Source organism: Rhinolophus hipposideros (genome assembly GCF_964194185.1).
Source record: "Rhinolophus hipposideros genome assembly, chromosome: 5".
NCBI lineage: Eukaryota > Metazoa > Chordata > Mammalia > Chiroptera > Rhinolophidae > Rhinolophus > Rhinolophus hipposideros.
The window spans coordinates 68,463,904-68,483,320 of record NC_138051.1 but is presented as its reverse complement, the minus strand read 5'-3'; the positions used below and the strand labels follow the sequence as shown (position 1 = coordinate 68,483,320).

Sequence of the window (19,417 nt, the reverse complement as noted above, 5' to 3'; positions counted from 1 at the left end):
ACGGCATCAAATATTAACACCAGTGGTTCAGGTCGCAGGCTTTGGAATCAGTCTTCCATCCTGACTCTTAGCACCTCTGACATTCAACACATTATGTAATCTCTCCGAAGCTATGCCATCATCTGTACAATAGTAAGAACAATGCCTTACACAAAGGATTGTTATGAGGGTAAAATGAGCTGGTAGCACAAATTAAGTACCCAGTAATTGTTAAAGTACTCAGGGATTCAGGAGAGAAATCACCATGGGCTGGCTGGTTAGGAAGGCTTCGTGCAATATGAGAGACTTGAATTGGGCCTGGGAAGGTGGGTTTGGAATTTCTATGGACAGAGAGCAAAAGGATGTGTCAACTAATGACCCAAACTAGCCAAATGAGAGTAATTCCTATGGACTCTGGGCATTCTATTCTTTAGTCAAGCCCTCGGCCTCAGGCACCACCCCCTCCTCGCCAGCTTCCAAGTCTGGCTAATTCCCCTCATGCTCCAAACCTCCATGATTTGCTACATGCCATGTGGCCCTCTAATTCCATCCCAAGGCTCCAGAGGTGCAGATCTGCAAACCAGCATGATTAGCCACCACTGCTGGCTTCCCATTCAGCATATAAATCTAGTGCCTGGGATTACCTCATGCCAGAAAACCGAAATCCAAGTCAGATGGTTAAAGCATTAATAGCAGTGAGTGTTGTAAAGACTCAACAATGCGAACCTTCCCAAAATGAACCATCCTGACCTCCCTTGCGCTGACAATGCGTGTGTGACATCATGTGTAAATGAGCCTTAAATTTGAACCAGGTGCCGAGAGCTGTCTGGCGTCTCCTGGCTGCTGTATTAACCACTAACATGCACAGGGGGATTCTGAGGTAGTAAAATGGAGCGAAACCGATGGCAGTGACTAGCGCTGGGCGCAGCAGCTGTGGCAGTGAACATTCAAATCATGCCCACCCTGTTGGGCCCGGGCCCCCAAGTCCTGTAAAGCTTATTTCCGGAGGGTTGGGATGCCCAGGGAATTTGGCTGGTTTCACTCAGCAACAAAAGCTCTTCCATGCAAATCAGATCACTCCGACTTGCTTCCCAGACTTGATTCTGAGCTGTGTTTTGACTTGCATCCATAAGGTGGGACTCTGAAGCTCAGTCTGAGGCAGCAGTCGGTGGCAGTAAAAGGCCATGCCTGCAGGGACAGGCAGCCTAAGATATACTTTTGGACGGCACAATTTCCAAGGAGGAGAGCCGCTCCAAATCCTCAGGTGCTATGATTTTTAGCAGGCCGGCACCTGGACAGAGAAGTAGGCCTTTGCCCATCTGGCATCACGGATTCCCTCAGCGGGGCCTCTCCGTGGCCACAGCAGGCCACGTGACAACCAGGCTCTAGAGAACACTAAGTAAAATATGGAGGGATGGCATTAGGTATGTATGTGGGGTGGGCTGTTCCGACCATTGTTAGTCTAGGTATGAGAGAATAGAGGAAGGATAAAAGGGAGTTAACAGAGATTAAGGCTGGATAAAATCAGGAGGGTTTTCTAATGCTTACTGTTCGCGGTGCCCCATCCCAGGTTATTAACGGCACGGCCATGTTAACAGCCTGAATGATGACAAACTGGAGCCAGTGAGCATAGGGAGGAGGCAGGTGAAGCGATTCTCTCTTGGTGGGGACTGTTCTAGAAGCTCTACACATGCCAGTGAAAAGAAGCTGAAGTTGAAGAGTGGTGAAAATCCACACTCCACAGATGCAAGCGCAGTGATGACCTATTCCGCCAACCGGACCAGAAACCCCTAAATGTGGGTTTTTAGATGACCAGCCCTTGAAGGCGGAGAGAGCTCCTTTTCATATCGCTTTTGGAAGATGGTGATGGTAATAGTGCACAGAGGCAACCGAGATTTCTCTGTCACTGTTTTTGCTTATGCCTTTCTCAGAGGCCTTCAACCCCAGCCCTACCTTTTGTCTAATGTGAAGTCCAAACTCAGCCTGGCTTCCAACATGCTCTACACCCAGGATCCTACCTCTCAGCTTTATTTCTCCAACTGCCATGACCTCTTTGCTCCTGGCAAAGTTTTCACTTGTAATTTCTAAAATACACCATTTTCTTGTACATTTGTTAGTATTTTCTTTCCAAATGGGATTGCCTTCTTCCCATTCTCATTTTTACTTTGGTTATCCTGTAATTTTACTCAGCTGTGACTTCCTCCACAAAATCACCCTGACTCACCCAGAAGGCAGTGAGCCCCAACCCTATAAAATTGTCCCGCAGAGCTTTTAGTGTTCATATTACTCGCCAAGCCTTGTCATTCTTTCAACAAGCACCCACTCATGGCCTAGTGTACACATGGTACACACTATGGCCAAACCCTGTCCTGTAGGGTATTATAATCCTAGTTACCATATACAGGTTGCCTCTTGGATTGTAAGCTCCAGGAGTGGTTTATCAACTAAAGAATAAACACTGTATATACTGAACAATGCCATAATACCTATGTGACTGGTAAAAATCATCCATTTACAAATGAGGTTGGGAATGGAATTTAAGAATGTTCTCTCACAAGAATATAATTCTAAATTGCTAGAATATGGCTCTGATTTACTGAAAGCAAGTTTCTTTTTGTTTTACTATAGAAGTGACAACATTATGAAATGTTTAAGTAACTGAGTCTGGGAGTGATTAGACATCTTTGGGGAGATTTGATTGAAAAGAAAAAATCTGGGAAAAGCATTTTTACATTGACTTAAAATGCATGAATGCAACTCTACTTAGTCTGGTTAGCTAATAAGTTGAGAACAATTCTGGATGAGTGAAAAAAAAAGAATTAATTTGAATGCAAATAAATGACAAATCTTTAGGCAGAAACATGGGGAATCCCAAATATTTTGCTTCCCTGTGAAATGTATTATTGTGAAATGTAATGCATTACTGACAGACTTTTGATACAATATTTAAACCTATGAAGTTTTATAGTAGAAATGCTGTTGTTGTTTTTCCTAAACCCTGAAATGTTGGCAAAATTTTGTAAATTTGTAAACCAGGAATCAATTTAGATATTTTTCCCTTCCAAAGTTTAGGATCAGCAATCATTAGGGAGAAAGCCAACTAAATTGTTAATCTATTTTTATAACCAAGATCTATTTTTATATATAATTCCTTTCAAAGATAAGATAAATGAAATCAATTAGCATTAGAGGTGCAGAAATCTTTACTGAATTTTTAAATAGACCAATAGTTTAGACCAATAGTTTTCAAATGATGGCCCGTGAGAAAGTTTTCATTGGTCCTTGATTAAAAAACAAGGAATATATAGCAAGTTGTTAACAAATCTAGACCTGTTGAATTTAAAGGACTGTAGTTTATTAATTACGACCTTCCTTACTTTTTCTTATTAAAGGACAGTGATGATAGGTGGCAAATTTTTTTTAATGTCCTCAATTTGCTAAATAAAAAGTTGGCAATCTTATGACTGTCCCCAAAATTTATCTTGAATTTCTAAAGATCCAAAAGAAATCCAAATTCTGGAAAACACTGAATAAGATTGTTAGTGGTCTGAGCTATAGTTGAATTTTTTTAAAACTGTGTTTTTAAAGATTCCTAGAACACAGAAATGGATTTCTGACACTTTTTCAAGGGATCCGAGTTTTTTCAATGTCTGATGGACAAATATTGGAACACGTTTCTGCTCTACTTAAAAGCCCATATATATCTCCTTTGCTTAGGATTTCCTGTGAAATACTTAACAAAGAGCCAGCAATGCGGTGGCGATAGACCATGACGCGAAGCAGACAAAGCAGGCCCAAATGCTGTCTGGCTGGTGTAACAGAACAGACTTAGACTTAGGGGCCACATTTTAAATACATGAAGCCACCTTCAACACAGCCAGTATTGACTATGTGTGCACTATGAGCAGAACCTATTTGTGGGAAAAACTCATCAGTCAAATATACTTAATTATTATTAGCATGATAGTTAAGGACACAGATTTTATAGTCAAACTTAAGTTTAATTTCTGATTGTGTGACCTTGGACAAGTCACTTAATTTCATAACCTCTCTCAACTTTAATTTCTACCCTACTAAATGAGGGAATATAACTGTACCTACCTCAGGATACATGAAATACCGTATTGGACATGGTGCCTGGTCCATATATCGAAGGACCCATATGACAACCATCACTGTCATATTATTTGATGAACCTGACAACCTTCCATTCATATATTATAAAATACCAAATCTCTCAGATTTGAACAAAGCAGTGAACAAGAGAAGCAGGGAACTACAAAAATGGTCTTCTCTGTCTCCAAGGGAGTGCCCATCCCTAGGGCTCCACCTCCCTTAGATCCCTACTATCACCACTCACCTAGAAGTGAGGGTCAAAGGGTTCTGATCCCAAACAACACATCTCAGGTGGATGTAAGGCAAGTTCTGGGAGCCCAGTCTCTGAACTACTAGGCTTGGTTCTGGAGAACAGAGGACCGTGACTCTAAGGGGAAGTGTCAGGAAGTGTCAAGCCCAGATCCACTTCTTTGAAGGTTTAGTCTTTTGTGGTTAAAAAAGAGGTATTTCCCTACAAGTACAATTGATGACTAATCAAGAATGAAACCTTAAGTAAATGAAATGACACTATATTGCTACTGAGATGTCAACTAAAGTTGCCTGCACTTTTAGAGTCAGGCTCCGTTCAATTACATTCTCCTATGAGGATAGTCTCACAACCCTCCTGATGTCCCCAAGGACTCAGGAAGAGAGCAGTGGCTTACATTTTTACTGGTCATCTCTGGCTCTGAAGTCTACTTTTTCTGAGGTTTCTGGATTACCTGGCTTACGTATGTGCTGTTCTTGTTTGGCCCCGTGTGGCTTGAGAAGGGCACACGCGCACGCGCACACACACACACCCCTTCCCCCCAAATGACCTAACAAGATATTTTTTTTAAACAAACACACTGAAGATCTTTCCCTTACTAAGAGAAATTCTGGAATCAGCTTCTCCCCCCAGCCCCACCACACCACTTAAATCTTGTCCTACCTTGGATACAAGTCCTTTGATGTTTGAAGAAAAGATGCTGTCAAACAGCTTCTCATACTTTCAGAGAAAGGGATATAATTTGGGGGGAAAATGTTGTGAAACATTTAAAATAGATTTGTTAAAAAAAATAAATAAAAATAAAGTAGATTTGTTCACAGAAGGTGATATTTACAAAATTAATTTCCAGCTTTATTTACTACTCAATGGAATATCAGGAATTTACTTGCAAATCATTCACTAAATATATGCGTATATGTTTATATATAAATTTATATGTGGCTAGTAAAACAAATATGAACAAATGTTAAATTTCAGTGGGTATGTGGACATATCTTACCAACTTATACGTGTTTGAAATTTTTCATAATAAAAAGTTGGGAAAAATTCATGGAGTATAGCTCTTTTGTATTGACAATTTAAAGTAAGTGGTAGAAAAATGTGTTGTCCACAAAGTTTTAAGATATGAAGGGTGCTGGGCACATGTTTGGTGTCAGCTGCAGTCCTCATACTGAAATATTCAAAGTAACCAAACCTGATAACAGATGCAACAGCTGATTGGCCTAAGACAATAATACAGAATTCTGGAAGGTCAATAACAATGGATGACATCTCGCCTAAGAATTTCACAGGTCATCTCCTCCCCCGGGAGTAGTACACATGTAGAGGAGACAGCTCTCACATGACATTCATCATAACCGTAAGAAAACTCCCTAAACACACAATGATCTCCATTGTGTGTTTAGGGAGTTTTCTTACGGCTATGATGAAGATTTAACAAATATTTACGGAGCACTAATTAAGTAAACATGGTGTTAGGTGTTGTGTACATGCTAAAATGTACAGGACATGGTTTCTATCTTTGGGTTAATAACAACCAAGTCAAGGAGAGAAGGTGTTTAAATGTGAAAAGCTAAATAACAGCGCAAAACTTAAAGAGCAATTACCACATTGTTGGTGGGAATGTAAGTTGGAAAAATGGAGAACAATTTAGTAATATCTATCAAAATTAGAAATGCATATACCCTTTGACTCAGAATTCCAGTTAAATAAGCAGGAATTTAACCTACATATATATTCATACATGGGCTAAATAATATATGTGTAAAGATAATAATAGAAGCATTATATAAAATATCAAAATTAAAAAAAAAATCTACAGGCATGAATGGAATACTGTGCAGTTGTTAAGTAGAGTTAATGGAATACTATGTAGCTGTTAAATAGAGTTAGATATCTTTATGTATTGATACAGAATAATCTCCAAAACATAATGTTAAGGTAAAAATAGAAAAGTGGGACTATATCAAACTTAAAAGCTTCTGAACAGCAAAGAAAACAATCAAAGAGGAAAAATGTAACCTACAGGAGAAAATATTTGCAAACCAAGTATCTGTTAAGTAATTAATATCTAAAATATATAAGAACTTACAACTTACCACCAAAAAACCAAATAGCCTTATTTAAAAATGGGAAAAGGACTCACACAGACATCTCTGGAGACATTTCTCCAGAGACATTTCTCCAGACGTACAGATGGCCAATAGATATATGAAAAGATGTTCAACATCATTAATTATCAGGGAAATGCAAATCAAAGCATAATGAGATAGCACCTCAAACCTGTTAGGGTGGTCATTATAAAAAACAAAAAAACTACAAATGCTGGTGAGGATGTGGAGAAATTGGAACCCTTGAGCATTGTTGGTAGAAATGTAAAGTGGTGCAGCCATTTTTGAAAACAATATATAGGTTCCTCAAAAAATTAAATAGAACTACCATATGATCCAGCAATTCCACTTCTGGGTATTTATCCTAAAGAACTAAAAGAGATATTTACACAATATTCATAGATTATCCACAATAGCTAAGAAGTGAAAACAATCTAAATGTCCATTGACAGATGAATGCGTAAGGAAATTGTGATACATACATACAGTGGAGCATTATTCAGCCTTAAAAAAAATCCTTTCACATGCTACATGGATGAACCTTGAAGACATAATGCGAAATGAAACAAAAGGACAAATAATGCATGATTCCACTGTAAGAGGGAACTAATGAAATCAAACTCATAGAAGCAGAAAGTACAATGTGGTTGCCAGGGCTGAGTAGGGGAAAACGGGGAGTTTCTGTTCAATGTGTATAGAGTTTTAGTTATACAAGAGGAAAAAGTTCTAGAGCTCTGCAGTACAAATACATACGTGTAATTAACAATAGTATTGTACACTTAAAAGTTTGTTAGGAGGGCAGATTTCCTGTTGGGTATTTTTTACCACAATTAAAAATACCTATCTATCTGTCTGTCTCTTTATATTTATATGAAAAAAAGTCAAGGTACAGAGGATTGCATGCAGTATGCCAACATTTGTATGTGAGAATTCTGTATTAATATATAGTTAACTAGGCTTAGAATATATTTGCAAGGATACAGGAAGTTGTTAGGAGTGGTTACTTCCAAGGAGGAAAACGGGGTGCTTGGGGCAGATGTGTGAGGGAGGCAATTTTGTGAATTTTGAATTTGTACCATGTGCATATTATTTATTAAAACATGAAACAAAAGCAATTTATGAAAAAATAGAAAATATATTACAAAGTACTAATGATATGTACCAAAAGAATCTTAGAGATAAGGGGTAGATCGGAGTGGAGAATGACGTATTTACAAGGTGGGATTTGCACTGGTTCTTGAAGAATGGGAAGTATGTAGCTAGGTAAAGGAAAGCAATAAGGACATTCTGGGTGTGTATGTGGACGTCAGAGTGGGAGAGAAAGACAGTGGAAGTAAAAATGTTGAAGCAAAAACATAAAAATAAAAAATGTTGAAGCAAGGTCATGAAAGGCAAGTGCCAGACAGTGAAACAGTTTCAGCTTCTGTAGAATGCAGGTAAGGAAAGGATAAAGCACTGTGGTAGTAGCTGAGGCAGGGAAACGTGGAATTAATGTGTTGGGCAGTAGGGAGCCCCACAGGCTCTTGAGCAGGGAAGTGATAGTATGAAAGCAGGATTCCAAGGAGATCAGTGGACAACAATAGAGAAAACGGACTAGAAAACAGACATCTGTGAGAAGGCTGACGCAGAGACCCCGTGGTTGCCCATTACAGTCATCTAGGAAGCTTTAAAAAATCTATATCGATGCCCCGGTCTTCCCCCTTGCTCCACCACTGACTTAATTGGTGTGGGGTGGAGCCTGGACATTACCATTTTTTAAAGCTCCCCAAGTGATTCTAAAGAGCAGCCTCGATTGAGAATTACCACAATAATCCAGGCAGAAAGAAACGAAGGCTGAGGTTCATGTGCTGGCAGGAGGTGGGGGGTAGAGAGAAAGGAAATCTAGGAGACATTTCAAAGGAAGAACTGATGGTGACAGACTGGAGATAAAGAGTGAAAAGATACACAGTCTGTTAGATTCCATTATGCATTCATCCAACAAATATTTCTTAAGCCACTCCCAGGGCTCTAAGGATTTTCTGAAGAACAAGACAGATAAGTCCTGGTTCTTATGAAACTTGCAGTCTGGTATACAGACAACAAATAAATAAACAAGCTTTCTGGTAGCAACCTGTCTAACAAGGTAGTTATAAAGCATGACTGCATGCTGGGGGCTGCTTGTTTATGTGAGGTGCTCAGGGAAGAACACTCTGAGCGGGTCATATCTGAGCTGAGGCTTGAATGATGGGGAGCCAAGCTTGCAAAGGTCTTTAAAGAGACTGTTCTCACTGGGGAATGCAGTAAGCACACAAAAACAAGCTTGGTGTCTTCAAGGGGCAGAAAAGGCTGTGTGGCTGGAGAAGAGTGAGAGACAGATAGGAGACGAGGTCGGAGAAATATGTAGGTACAGACAAAACAGAGCCTCGAAGGGCCATGGCACAGATTTCACACTAAGTGAAATGGGAAGAAGCCCTTGGAGGAAATTAAGCAGGGTAGTGACATGATCTGATTTTACATTTTAAACAACTACTTTGGCTGCAGTGTGAAAATGGATTGCAGGTGGCAGACATGGAAGCCAGAAAACCAGTTGGGAGGTTAGATGAAAAGAGTGGGGCCGCTGACAGACACGGGAAAACTGCAGAATAGACTTGAACACGTTGAGTTTGAGGTAACCGGGCGGCATCCAGGCAGAAAGGTCCTGAAGCTGCTAGAAATATGGAAACCAAGTGAGAATGTAGGTTGTCCTTACTGATGTGGTGGACACTTCCACTGGGGCTGAAGAAATGCAGGTTAGATGAGACTACAGGAATGTAACAACTTCACCCAAAGAGGAGATTAATAACAACTTGGAAGAAATGTTTCTGGTGGTGGGCGGCAGTGCTCTGTAGTTAGTCTTGTCTCATTGACCATTTTTATCTGTGAATGGGATGAAGAAATAGCAGGGAAATGAAGAATGTCAAAAAGCAGGGAACAATGACGGATGCACTAGAATCAAGATTCAAAAAAGATCTCAACTACTACTGGAAGGATGAGCTGAAGCTAATGACAAGTAACTTAACAGGTACATAGACAGGTAACAGGTGTCTATGTGTGTGTTCCTTCATACTTAAAAAAAATCAATAGCACACAGTCCCAGAAATCTGATAGTTCCCTTGAAAAAGACCTGGAACTTTTACCGACAACATACTTAAATCTAAAGTGTAACCTAAAGTGTAATGTCATGGAAACAACCGAAATGCCCATCGGTAGATGACTGGATTAAGAAACTGTGGTACATTTATACAATGGAGTATTACACAGCCATAAAGAAGAAAGAAATCTTACCGTTTGCAACAACATGGATGGACCTAGAGAACATTCTGTTAAGTGAAATAAGTCAGACAGTGAAGGACAAATATCATATGATCTCACTTATATGTGGAATCTAAAGAAAAGAATAAATGAATGAACTCATCAGAAACAGTTTCAGAGACATAGGTTGCAGGATGGGGGCGGGATTAGGGGGAAGGTGAGGGGATTAGAAAGCACAGTCAGTAACCATAAGATTGCCACAGGGTTACACAAGTTAATTTCGGGAATGTAATCAACAATGTTGTAAAGACTTTGTAGGGTATCCAATGGACACTTGTCTCGTTAGGGAGACCCCTTCAGGGATGATGTAGATGCCTGATCACTGCAGTGTACACCTGAAGCTGAAGCTGAAGAGCAATGAATGTCAACTACAAGTTTATATATATATGTATATGCATGTGTATGTATATACATATATACATATATATTATGTACATAGTTACAAGAAGTGGAGTACAGCATTAGGAATGCAGTGGAAATGTAATGGCTGTGTGCGATGTCACAGGGATAGTGGATGGGGGAGGGGGGTTAACACAGTGTGAGGGATATAAATGATAAATGTCTAACGATTACATTGTTTTGTGCACCTAAAACTAATAAAAAAAAGTGTAATGTCAGAGTATGGTGATGTAAAATCAGAGTAAGGTGGTAATATTTATTACAAAATTACAAAAATTATTTTTCTGGGGAAGAATACATCAGTAGTGAAACAAACTGCATTAGTCAGGATTATTTCCAGAATACTATTTTCTGATTAGGCTGCTGACTAGGTGGAAAACTATGTGATTTGAGGAACAGTCAAGTAATAAAATTGTACATATATTCCATTCAGTGCTTAACAGCATGCTCGAGATCTTAACCAAATATCATGTGATCTAACTTGAAAAAACAAGGTATATTTCCCTTGGCTGAGAGAAAACTCAGTCTTTAAACATTGAGGGTCTTAAGAAAATTCAAGTAACTTGTCCAAAATTAGACAGAAAGAGGTGGAGCTGGGATTTGAACACAGGTAAGTTTGACTTCAAAATCTTCTTTTAAAAATATGTATACATATATGGGTATACACATATATGAAAAAATATACATATATATAATTTTCCTTTGCATTAAGCAGTTTCGCTTATCAAGTCTATCTGGAAAGTTTCAGTCAGAAAAATCAAGGTTGTATCTGACCTCTTTTCAGGTAAGAAATGTACCTTATTTAGCTTGACAGCTTTAGGACTAGTACAACTTCCAGTACATAATATGTGCTCAGCAAATATTTGCTCCATGAATTAAACTGCCCTTTTGCTTGTATTGTGTGCATCCACTGGCCAGCATAAGACAAAACATACACATTCAAACAAGTGAGAAACACTTCTCTGCAAGTCTTTTTTCTTTATAGCATCCCATATTACAACGCCTTTAAATCCATCTGTCTTTTCTTTTTTCCTGGCAACTCCATTTCCCTTTCCACCCATTTACTTTGTCCCATAAGCAAATAAACCTCTCATTCCCACCTGTCCACCTGGCCATCAGCCAAGATGAGTCTTCCTGCCCCTCATAACTGCTTGCCTTAACTGACAGCCTGGCAAAGTAGGACAGAGGATCGTGATGATAGTAAAAACATGAATCAGATTGTTTAGGAAGGGTGAGACACAGAAAGAATTCTAATTGCAATGAGGAAACGACACCCACAATATCTTTACTCATCCTTCACCAAAATTTTGTTTTCCTATTTTTCCTACTTCATTATGAGAAGACTCTAAGGGCGGCCGGTTGGCTCAGTTGGTTAGAGTGCAGTGCAGTGCTCGTTAACACCCAGGTTCCTGGTTCGATTCCCACATGGACCAGTGAACTGCGCCCTCCACAACTAGATTGAAAACGACTCCACAACTAGATTGAAAACAACAACTTGACTTGGAGCTGATGGGTCCTGGAAAACCACACCAATAAAAATTTAAAAAGAAAAGACTATGGAAGGATTATAGTAGGAAAAAATGAATAAATTGTGTGTTTAAAATTAGAAAAACAAATTTCTCAGTACTATAGAAAATCTCAGAAGTTCTAAGACCAAAACTTATGACACCTAATATTTAGCCAGAGTAATTTGCAGAAACAAAGTATGTTTCCAATAGGGCCGATTCTAACACAGCCACAGGGTACTGTCAACATACTAAAAAGAAAAACAGGTTAAAATTAATTGTTTGGGTCCTTTTGTTTCTAGCATCTATTTTCCATCCCTCTAAGTATAGGCAATGTTGTCCTGGGGATGTTGGCATGAGAAACAGCCCAAATGGAAATACTCTCCACACCCAGCTACCCACAGATTATCTAGTAACTTGATCCTCAAACACACAGGGCAGAGAATGGAGAAGAGAAAAACCTCTTTACCTTAAAAAGAGATCTTCCAAATTCATTAACATCTCATACAATGTTCACCTAACCTTAACCTTATTTCTACGCTCTAAAACGATTTCTGAGTCAAATGGCTACAACACTTCCACCTATGGGGATAATACAAATACAAAATAGTCCTGGTGCAAATAACATACCGAGAAATGAATCTTTCCCAACTGATCTCTGCTCACTTCACCCACATCCATTCCCCCCACTCCCCCCAAAAAAATGAGGAAGAAAAAAGTTTATACAGGTGGATGCTTTATATACCAGCAAATACAGAACATGAGATTTTTGTGAAATGATAGCTTTTAGAAGGCCGAAGATTAGTTCATAACCAATTTAAAGATATGTGTAAAGTTGACCTGAAAATGGATGGTTGATTTCTGCTTTTCCACTGGTGAATTACTAAACTTGAATTTAAAAGGTGCCATGGCAGGAAGAAACACAGAGTACAGAAGCAAATAAGCTAGCTAGAAATTGCCAGATAGTAGAGAATCTGTGGTACTTTCAAGACTTCAATTCTATACCTAGACTGTGCAGAATTTCAGATTCTGCTTCTAGGTGAAAAAAAAAAAAAAAAAAACACACACACACACAAAGATTTCCAGACCTTGGGTGTTTAAAGGGCCTTCACACAGTAAATCAACCTACTGCTGTCTTGTTTTCTCCACAGCCAGACTGAAATAATACAGCACCAGCAGAGGTGTGAATTACCCCCATTCATCTTAATGGAGTGTTAACTTCAAAGGCTTGTTTTAACCATTTAAATGCTAAGCTCATGAGTAAACATTCCTCTAAAAAAAGTACAATGTAAACATTCACCTTCAACATACGAAAGTAATTTATATTCTCAGCACCTCATCTTTTAATTTAGGAAACAAGTCTCCAAGTGTTGGAAAAGTATATATTTTGTGCTTTACTTAGTTTTATTTTAAATAGTTACTACCTAATAAATTATGAACATTGAGCCCATAATGAGAAGGCCTATATTTCCCAGGAAAAAGGCTGAGGAGTACTTGAACAAGGTTTTTAGGTAATCCTGGTGCAGGGGGCACTGCTCTTACTAGCCACCTTATTAGCTTCTTCCAAACTCACAAGGAAAGTTGTGACTCTAAACAGGCAACTAGATAAGGCAGAATATTAAAATAAAATAAAAATAAACACCTGTACAAATAATTTCTCTTGGTATTAACTAAGTTTTGTGCAGAGTGCTCAATGGGTTACTTGTCCCTTTGCCAAACCTCCCATAGTCCTATCCCCTGAGCAGGTGACAAATGTATTAATTGATGCCCAGCTGTCATCACACTTAACATTTGCCCCAGGGGGCATCCTTGCATCTGTTGCAGATTTAGGGTTATTTTGGTAATACTGGAGTTAGATTTATTTAAGCAGCTGAACACCTATTTGCATTTGGATCTATAATTTCATAAAAAGAGGGTACCAGAATGAGCTTATCAGATTGATGGGCTCTAGCTGACCTGAAGCCACATGGGAGGCCATGCCTGGCTATGCCCTTGGGACCATCCTAAGTGCACAGTTTCAGGAAGGCATTAGTAGGAGAGTACAGCTGGGGTAGAACTGTGGGAAAGCACTAAAAAGAATGCACATGGGGCCAGTTCCCCTGTGAGTGAAGGCAAGAGAAAGATTCTAAACATATTAGTTGTGCAAGATGGAAGATGAAGAAATTCCATGTCCCTGATTGAAAGAAAATACACTTTACTGTTCTAAACGACGGGATGGGAGAAAGGGGATAAATATCTAATCTATTAAGGGAGCTTGTTTCAGTCTGTACCTAATTTATACAAGGTCATTTAATCCTCTCAACACAACCCTATATAATTGGTATTAACTCCATCTGATACCTATGTGAAAGTGGAAGTTTAAAAAGGTTAAGTAGTTTTGCCTAAACTCACTGAAATTTGAATCTAAGTCTTTCTAACCCCCAAACTTGGACTTTTTCCATTATACCTTGCTGATCTCAAGTTGCCAAAGAAGTATCCTAACTCAAAAAAGAAGCCCAGTTGTCAAGTTTTCAGTCCATTTCCTAAGTGGGAAGCAAAGGGGCACCTGCAAAAGTGTGGATTTCCATACATGCAAATTGGCACTTTGCATGCAATTCCCTACTTTACATGTGCCCAGGGGTGGAATTACATTTTTACTGATACACCCGGCTTTGGTAGGCAGCTAGCAGTGCCCTTTACATAGAATACTCATGGGGAGAAGAGAACTAGCTTCTGGTTTCCAACCAGAAATAAGCCATCTCCATGGGAAGACTGGAATGATTTATAACCTCCAAATAAAATATGACATAAGTCATCAATATTTGTCTCTGTTTGCCAAATAGAAAGTTGCATGTTTTAGTGACAAACAAGAAAGCTCAGAGAACTTTAAAATCCACAGATGGTCATCACAGCTCAATCTCATAATGAACAACAGAGAAAAATCACAAAAGTTTGTTAGACAGGATTTGGAGGCAGGGCAAAATACCAAATGGAGTAATCTCCCAGTTTTGTTATTATTGATGGATGCTGACAGCACTAACCCACAGGCTAAGATTCGATTTTGTATATGAGCTTAACACACTGATTTCTTTAAAAACAAACAAAAGATTGACTCCGTATACTTAATAACATTAAAAACTTCTGCTCTGTGAAAGACACTGTTAAGAGAATGAAAAGACAAGCCACAGACAGGGATAAAAATCTTTGCAAAACACATATCTGATAAGGGACTCGTATAAAGAATGCTTAAAACTCAACAATGAGAAAACAGCCCAATGTTTATAAATGGGCAAAAAAGCTGAACCTCACCAAAGAAAATATACAGATGGCCAAAGAGCATATAAAAAGATGCCCAAAATCATAAGTCATAAGAAAATACAAATTAAAACAACAAGATACAAATACACACCCATTAGAATGGCGAAAATCCAAAACACTGACACCACCAAATGCTGGTGAGGATGTGGACCAATAAGAACTCGAATTCATTGCTGGTGGGAACGCACAATGGTACAGCCACTTTGGAAGACAGTTTGGCAGTTTCTTACAATACTAAACATATTCTTACGATACGATGCAGTAATTGTGCTCTTTGGTATTAACCCAAATAAGCTGAAAACTTATGTCCACACAAAAACCTGCACACAAATGTTTATAGCAGCTTTATTCAAAACTGCCAAAATCTGGAAACAGCCAAAGAGGTCCCTCAACAATTGAATGGAAAAATGAACTGTGGTACATCCATACAATGGAATATTATTCAGTAATAAAAAAAATGAGCTATCAAGCCATGAAAAGACATGGAGGAAACTTACACGCATATTGTTAAGTCAAAGAATCCAGTCTGAAAGGTTAGATAATATATGATTTCAACTATTCTGGAAAAGGCTCATAAGTTTTACAAAGACAGTAAAAAGATTAGTGATTGTCAATGCTTTCATCAAGAGTGAACTATGGACTTTAGTTAATAATAATGTATCAATATTGGCTCAACAAGTATAATGAATGAACCACACTAATTCAAGATGTTAATAACATGGGAAACTACCGCTGTGTCGGGGGTGAAGGGATACATGGGAACTCTGTACTTTCTGCTCAATATTTCTGTAAACATGAAAACTACCATAAAAAATAAAGTCTATTAATTTAAAAAATCAATAGGCCCACAAATAAACAAACAAGACTAACCTACTATATTTAGGAGCATTTTGAGTTTGTTTCTTATTTTGATTAAAACTGTTATTAAGCCTATTTTCTCCTACCCACTCCTGTTTTGTTCCACTTTTCTGTTAATAATGTTTCCAAAATGTTAACCCATCTATAGAGGATTCAGGATTCAGCCAAGGTGTATTCCAGAGCTATTCTTTTTTGCATATGGAGGCAAATTATTCTTCATAAGAAGTGGGAAAATACATCTTTCATTTGTTAATCCAATTAAAAATGATGAGTGCTAAACTAAAATTCCCAACCAAAATTCCAAAGATGAGCAAAACAAAAGCCTGTGGAAATAAGGAAAAAGATAAAGAAAAATTAGAGTATGTTTTAAACCTCCACACTGTCCAATAATTATGTCATAGTTCAAAATACACTAACTTTCTTGATGTTGATAAAATAATCATAAAATGAGAAATTATTCTTAAAATAGGATTATTAAAAGAAACAAACAAAAACCAACCTACCCCAAGCTTTTTCCACGAGAGAAAATCCTCTCTGCTAAGTTTAAGATAAAATAGTCCCGGGAATACAAAAATCAAACACGTTGATGTACTGGAACCTTTAAGTGGAAGGGGAAAAAAGAGGATTATTTCGAAATTCGGGTGTGAGGCTGGCTGAAATTTTTATCCATTTTACTATGTGGATTTTTTGAAATGGAAAACTTACCAACTATACCAAATACATTTCTAATGTCAGGAACATATATTGCAAGTAAAACAATGATAATATTGAGTGCTAGAGTGATCAAAAAATGGCGAATCCATGAGAATGGAAAACTGGAGAAAAACATCATCATTAAAGCTTTCCTTGCCTGTATAACATAAAGAAAAACAGATTTAAGCAAGAGAAAGTGTGAAAGCTAAAATGCTCACTTAGGGAAACACATGTATAGTACAGTAACCATTTTTTTGTTCCTAAGCCATTTAGATTCCAAAAATATAACAAACCATTATCGTGTTTATCATACATGAATTAAGAAATATAGATTTCTGTGTGAGCTTCATAAAATTATTTTGCTTGAATTCTTGAAAAAAAACCTTTCACATGCAATTTAAGGTTGCATAATTTTCAAAATTATTAACAATAACACTGTGTGATGAAATCTCAGAATCGTTTTCATTAAATTCAACAGATAGAACAACAAAAGGTTTAAAACAGAAAAAGAAATCTTGCCATGAGAAAGAAATACCATTTACTGTTTTATTTTATATTATCTGTTTCACAGCATGTATATATGAAAACTAGTTCATGACACTTCCCACTGTTAAGGCGGGCAGCGGGCGGTCACGTCCCACAAATGTTTACCCAGCCCCCGCTGCACTCCTGGCACTGCCGTCTGCACAGGGAGGAGGCAAAAAATCTCGAAGGCCCTGTTCTTAAGGAACTCACTGTTTAGGAATTTAAGACATCCATGCAGAAGCATTTATACCCAAAGCCTTTGTTTCCATTTTCTCAGAAATTCTTTAGATTCTTACAGATGGCAACTAAGTGCAGAAAAAAAGATCCATTCACCCCCTTCAATTATAATTCTAGAGCAAATAAAATATTTTGACTAAGATGAAACTAGAATGTCTATGTGAAAATAAATGTACAATCAACCAGGAGGAGCATATTTTTGCTGACTTTACTTTTTCCTCTTCATGCACATTCTTTTGAAAACGGAATACAGAATTAAAGGGGAAAAAAAAAATTCCCCAAACTTGGGAAGAACTATACTCTCTAAGTTGGAAACAATGCTGTGGGAGAGCGTAAATCTAAACTAAATCTCAAAAGGCACAAATTAGCTTAGTGGCTCACTGTTATTTTTGTGCTTTCATGGGGCCATATGCAAGTATGAGGTCTTTGATCAATTACTTGACAAATGAATAAGATATACAAGACTAAATATGAGTCAAACATTCTAGTCTGCAAAGAATTAGTGTTGCCACATTAGGGAGCTGCTACACGAAGCAACAAAGCCTTTAAGAGTACTTACAGGGAAGTGAATTAAAGGGACTGTCAGAAGCACAGCAAACAGTATGCACAGCTTCACAGTCATGACAACAACATCATGTGGCAAGTATTTACTATAACCTTGTAGTAGATCTGATGCCACTTCATCTGTAAATGTACAAAAATAACAATAAGGATCACATTATAAACTACTAAGATGTCAATAACAGCAAAATTATTTTCCTTTGCACAAATGGATCTTAACAGATTTGGGATTCCCTGGACCCAACCGATCTCGGGCGTTTTTTTGGTGCTAAAGCCAATACCCTTTCCTCAATACCACAAAGTTTTCTAGAGTTGTGTACATGTTACCTGCTTCACTGGCAGTTCATCTGTGAATTCATGTTTCATGAGAGTGAAGTTTGAGGGAAATGGCTTGCTGAGCAGGCCAGTGAGGGAATCAGTGACAGAATCTGCACGAGGCCATGCTCTGCTCCATGGTGCGCTTCCAGTCTCCCAATGTCTTCCTCACCCCAAGCCAGACAAGGGGTACGAAGAGAGAGGGTATTCAAGAACATTGAATACCTCTGCCTCATAGGGAAAGATCAGTTTGTTCTTAAATTAACACAGAATGATGCTATTTGAATTTGAGAGTGGACATTTTGGAAAAGATGCTTTGGAGGAAATAAAAAACAATTCAAACATACCTCTGTTTTCAAGGATCTTAAAATTTAAAGGGGAGATGAGATGAATGCACACTATAATAGTGTATAAACACAGATACACACATAAGTGGCAGAAGAAGATCTAAATAAAGAGCTATGGTGATTCTGAACAGGGAAAGACAACTGTGGCTTTGGGGTGAGAAAGAGGGAAATCCAGGAAGGCTCGGGAAGCGTCATGATGACATAGTGAGCAGCAGAATGGCAGAAGAGCTTGAATTCCGGGACCACACAAACTAATGTTCAAATCCCACAAATTAATAGCAACTTAACTTCTCTGAGTCTCTCAGTTCTTACATCTGTAAAATGGAAACAATAATATGTTGATCTATAGAGTTACTGAGAACATTAAATGAGTTAATGTATGTGTGCTGACACAAAAAGATGTGGGGAAGAGATTCTCTCTAGGAGCAAGGAACCAGCACTAGCAGAAGCCCTCAAGTAGTGGCGGGAATATGCACCTGAGAAAATGAGTAGCCCAGGAGTACTAACTACATTGGCTGAAACAGAGTATGTTGTAATGTAAAGAGCAGTGGGTGGTAAGGCTGGAAATGCATTAAGACCCAGCAATGGAACTCTTTATAAGGCTTGGACTCAATCCTGTAGGCCACGGAGATGCAACGACTTAGGAAGAAGAGTATATTATAATCTGAACTAAGCAGGAGGACAGACTGGAAGAAAAAGAGACCCAAAAGAGGGATAACAGTTAGAAGGCCACTGTCGTAATCACAGAGAGGTACCGAGAATCTGAATTAGACTAGAGATTATGGAAATAGGAGAGAAAGTAATTGTCTAAATTATCAAAGACATACTTTACACAATGTGGGACAACAATGGACTAAGTAGGAGATTATAGCTGGATTTTATTCCCAAATCTGTGAG

The 19,417-nt window shown here is 38.3% G+C and overlaps 1 protein-coding gene across 4 annotated transcripts in view; it reads right to left on the bottom strand.

The window, feature by feature from the left end:
- Nucleotides 1–15,313: 15,313 nt before the first annotated feature.
- The window catches only part of SLC38A6 (solute carrier family 38 member 6), a 47,505-nt gene continuing 43,401 nt past the window's right edge, over nucleotides 15,314–19,417 (bottom strand). For all 4 annotated transcript variants that reach the window (XM_081049602.1, XM_081049603.1, XM_081049605.1 and 1 more), the window contains 4 exons: nucleotides 17,857–17,981; nucleotides 16,548–16,692; nucleotides 16,346–16,440; nucleotides 15,314–16,165 (listed from right to left, as the gene is read on the bottom strand). In XM_081049602.1, the coding sequence (XP_080905728.1) occupies nucleotides 16,085–16,165; nucleotides 16,346–16,440; nucleotides 16,548–16,692; nucleotides 17,857–17,981 (446 nt within the window). In that variant the 3' untranslated portion in view covers nucleotides 15,314–16,084. The remainder of the gene's footprint in view (nucleotides 16,166–16,345; nucleotides 16,441–16,547; nucleotides 16,693–17,856; nucleotides 17,982–19,417) is intronic.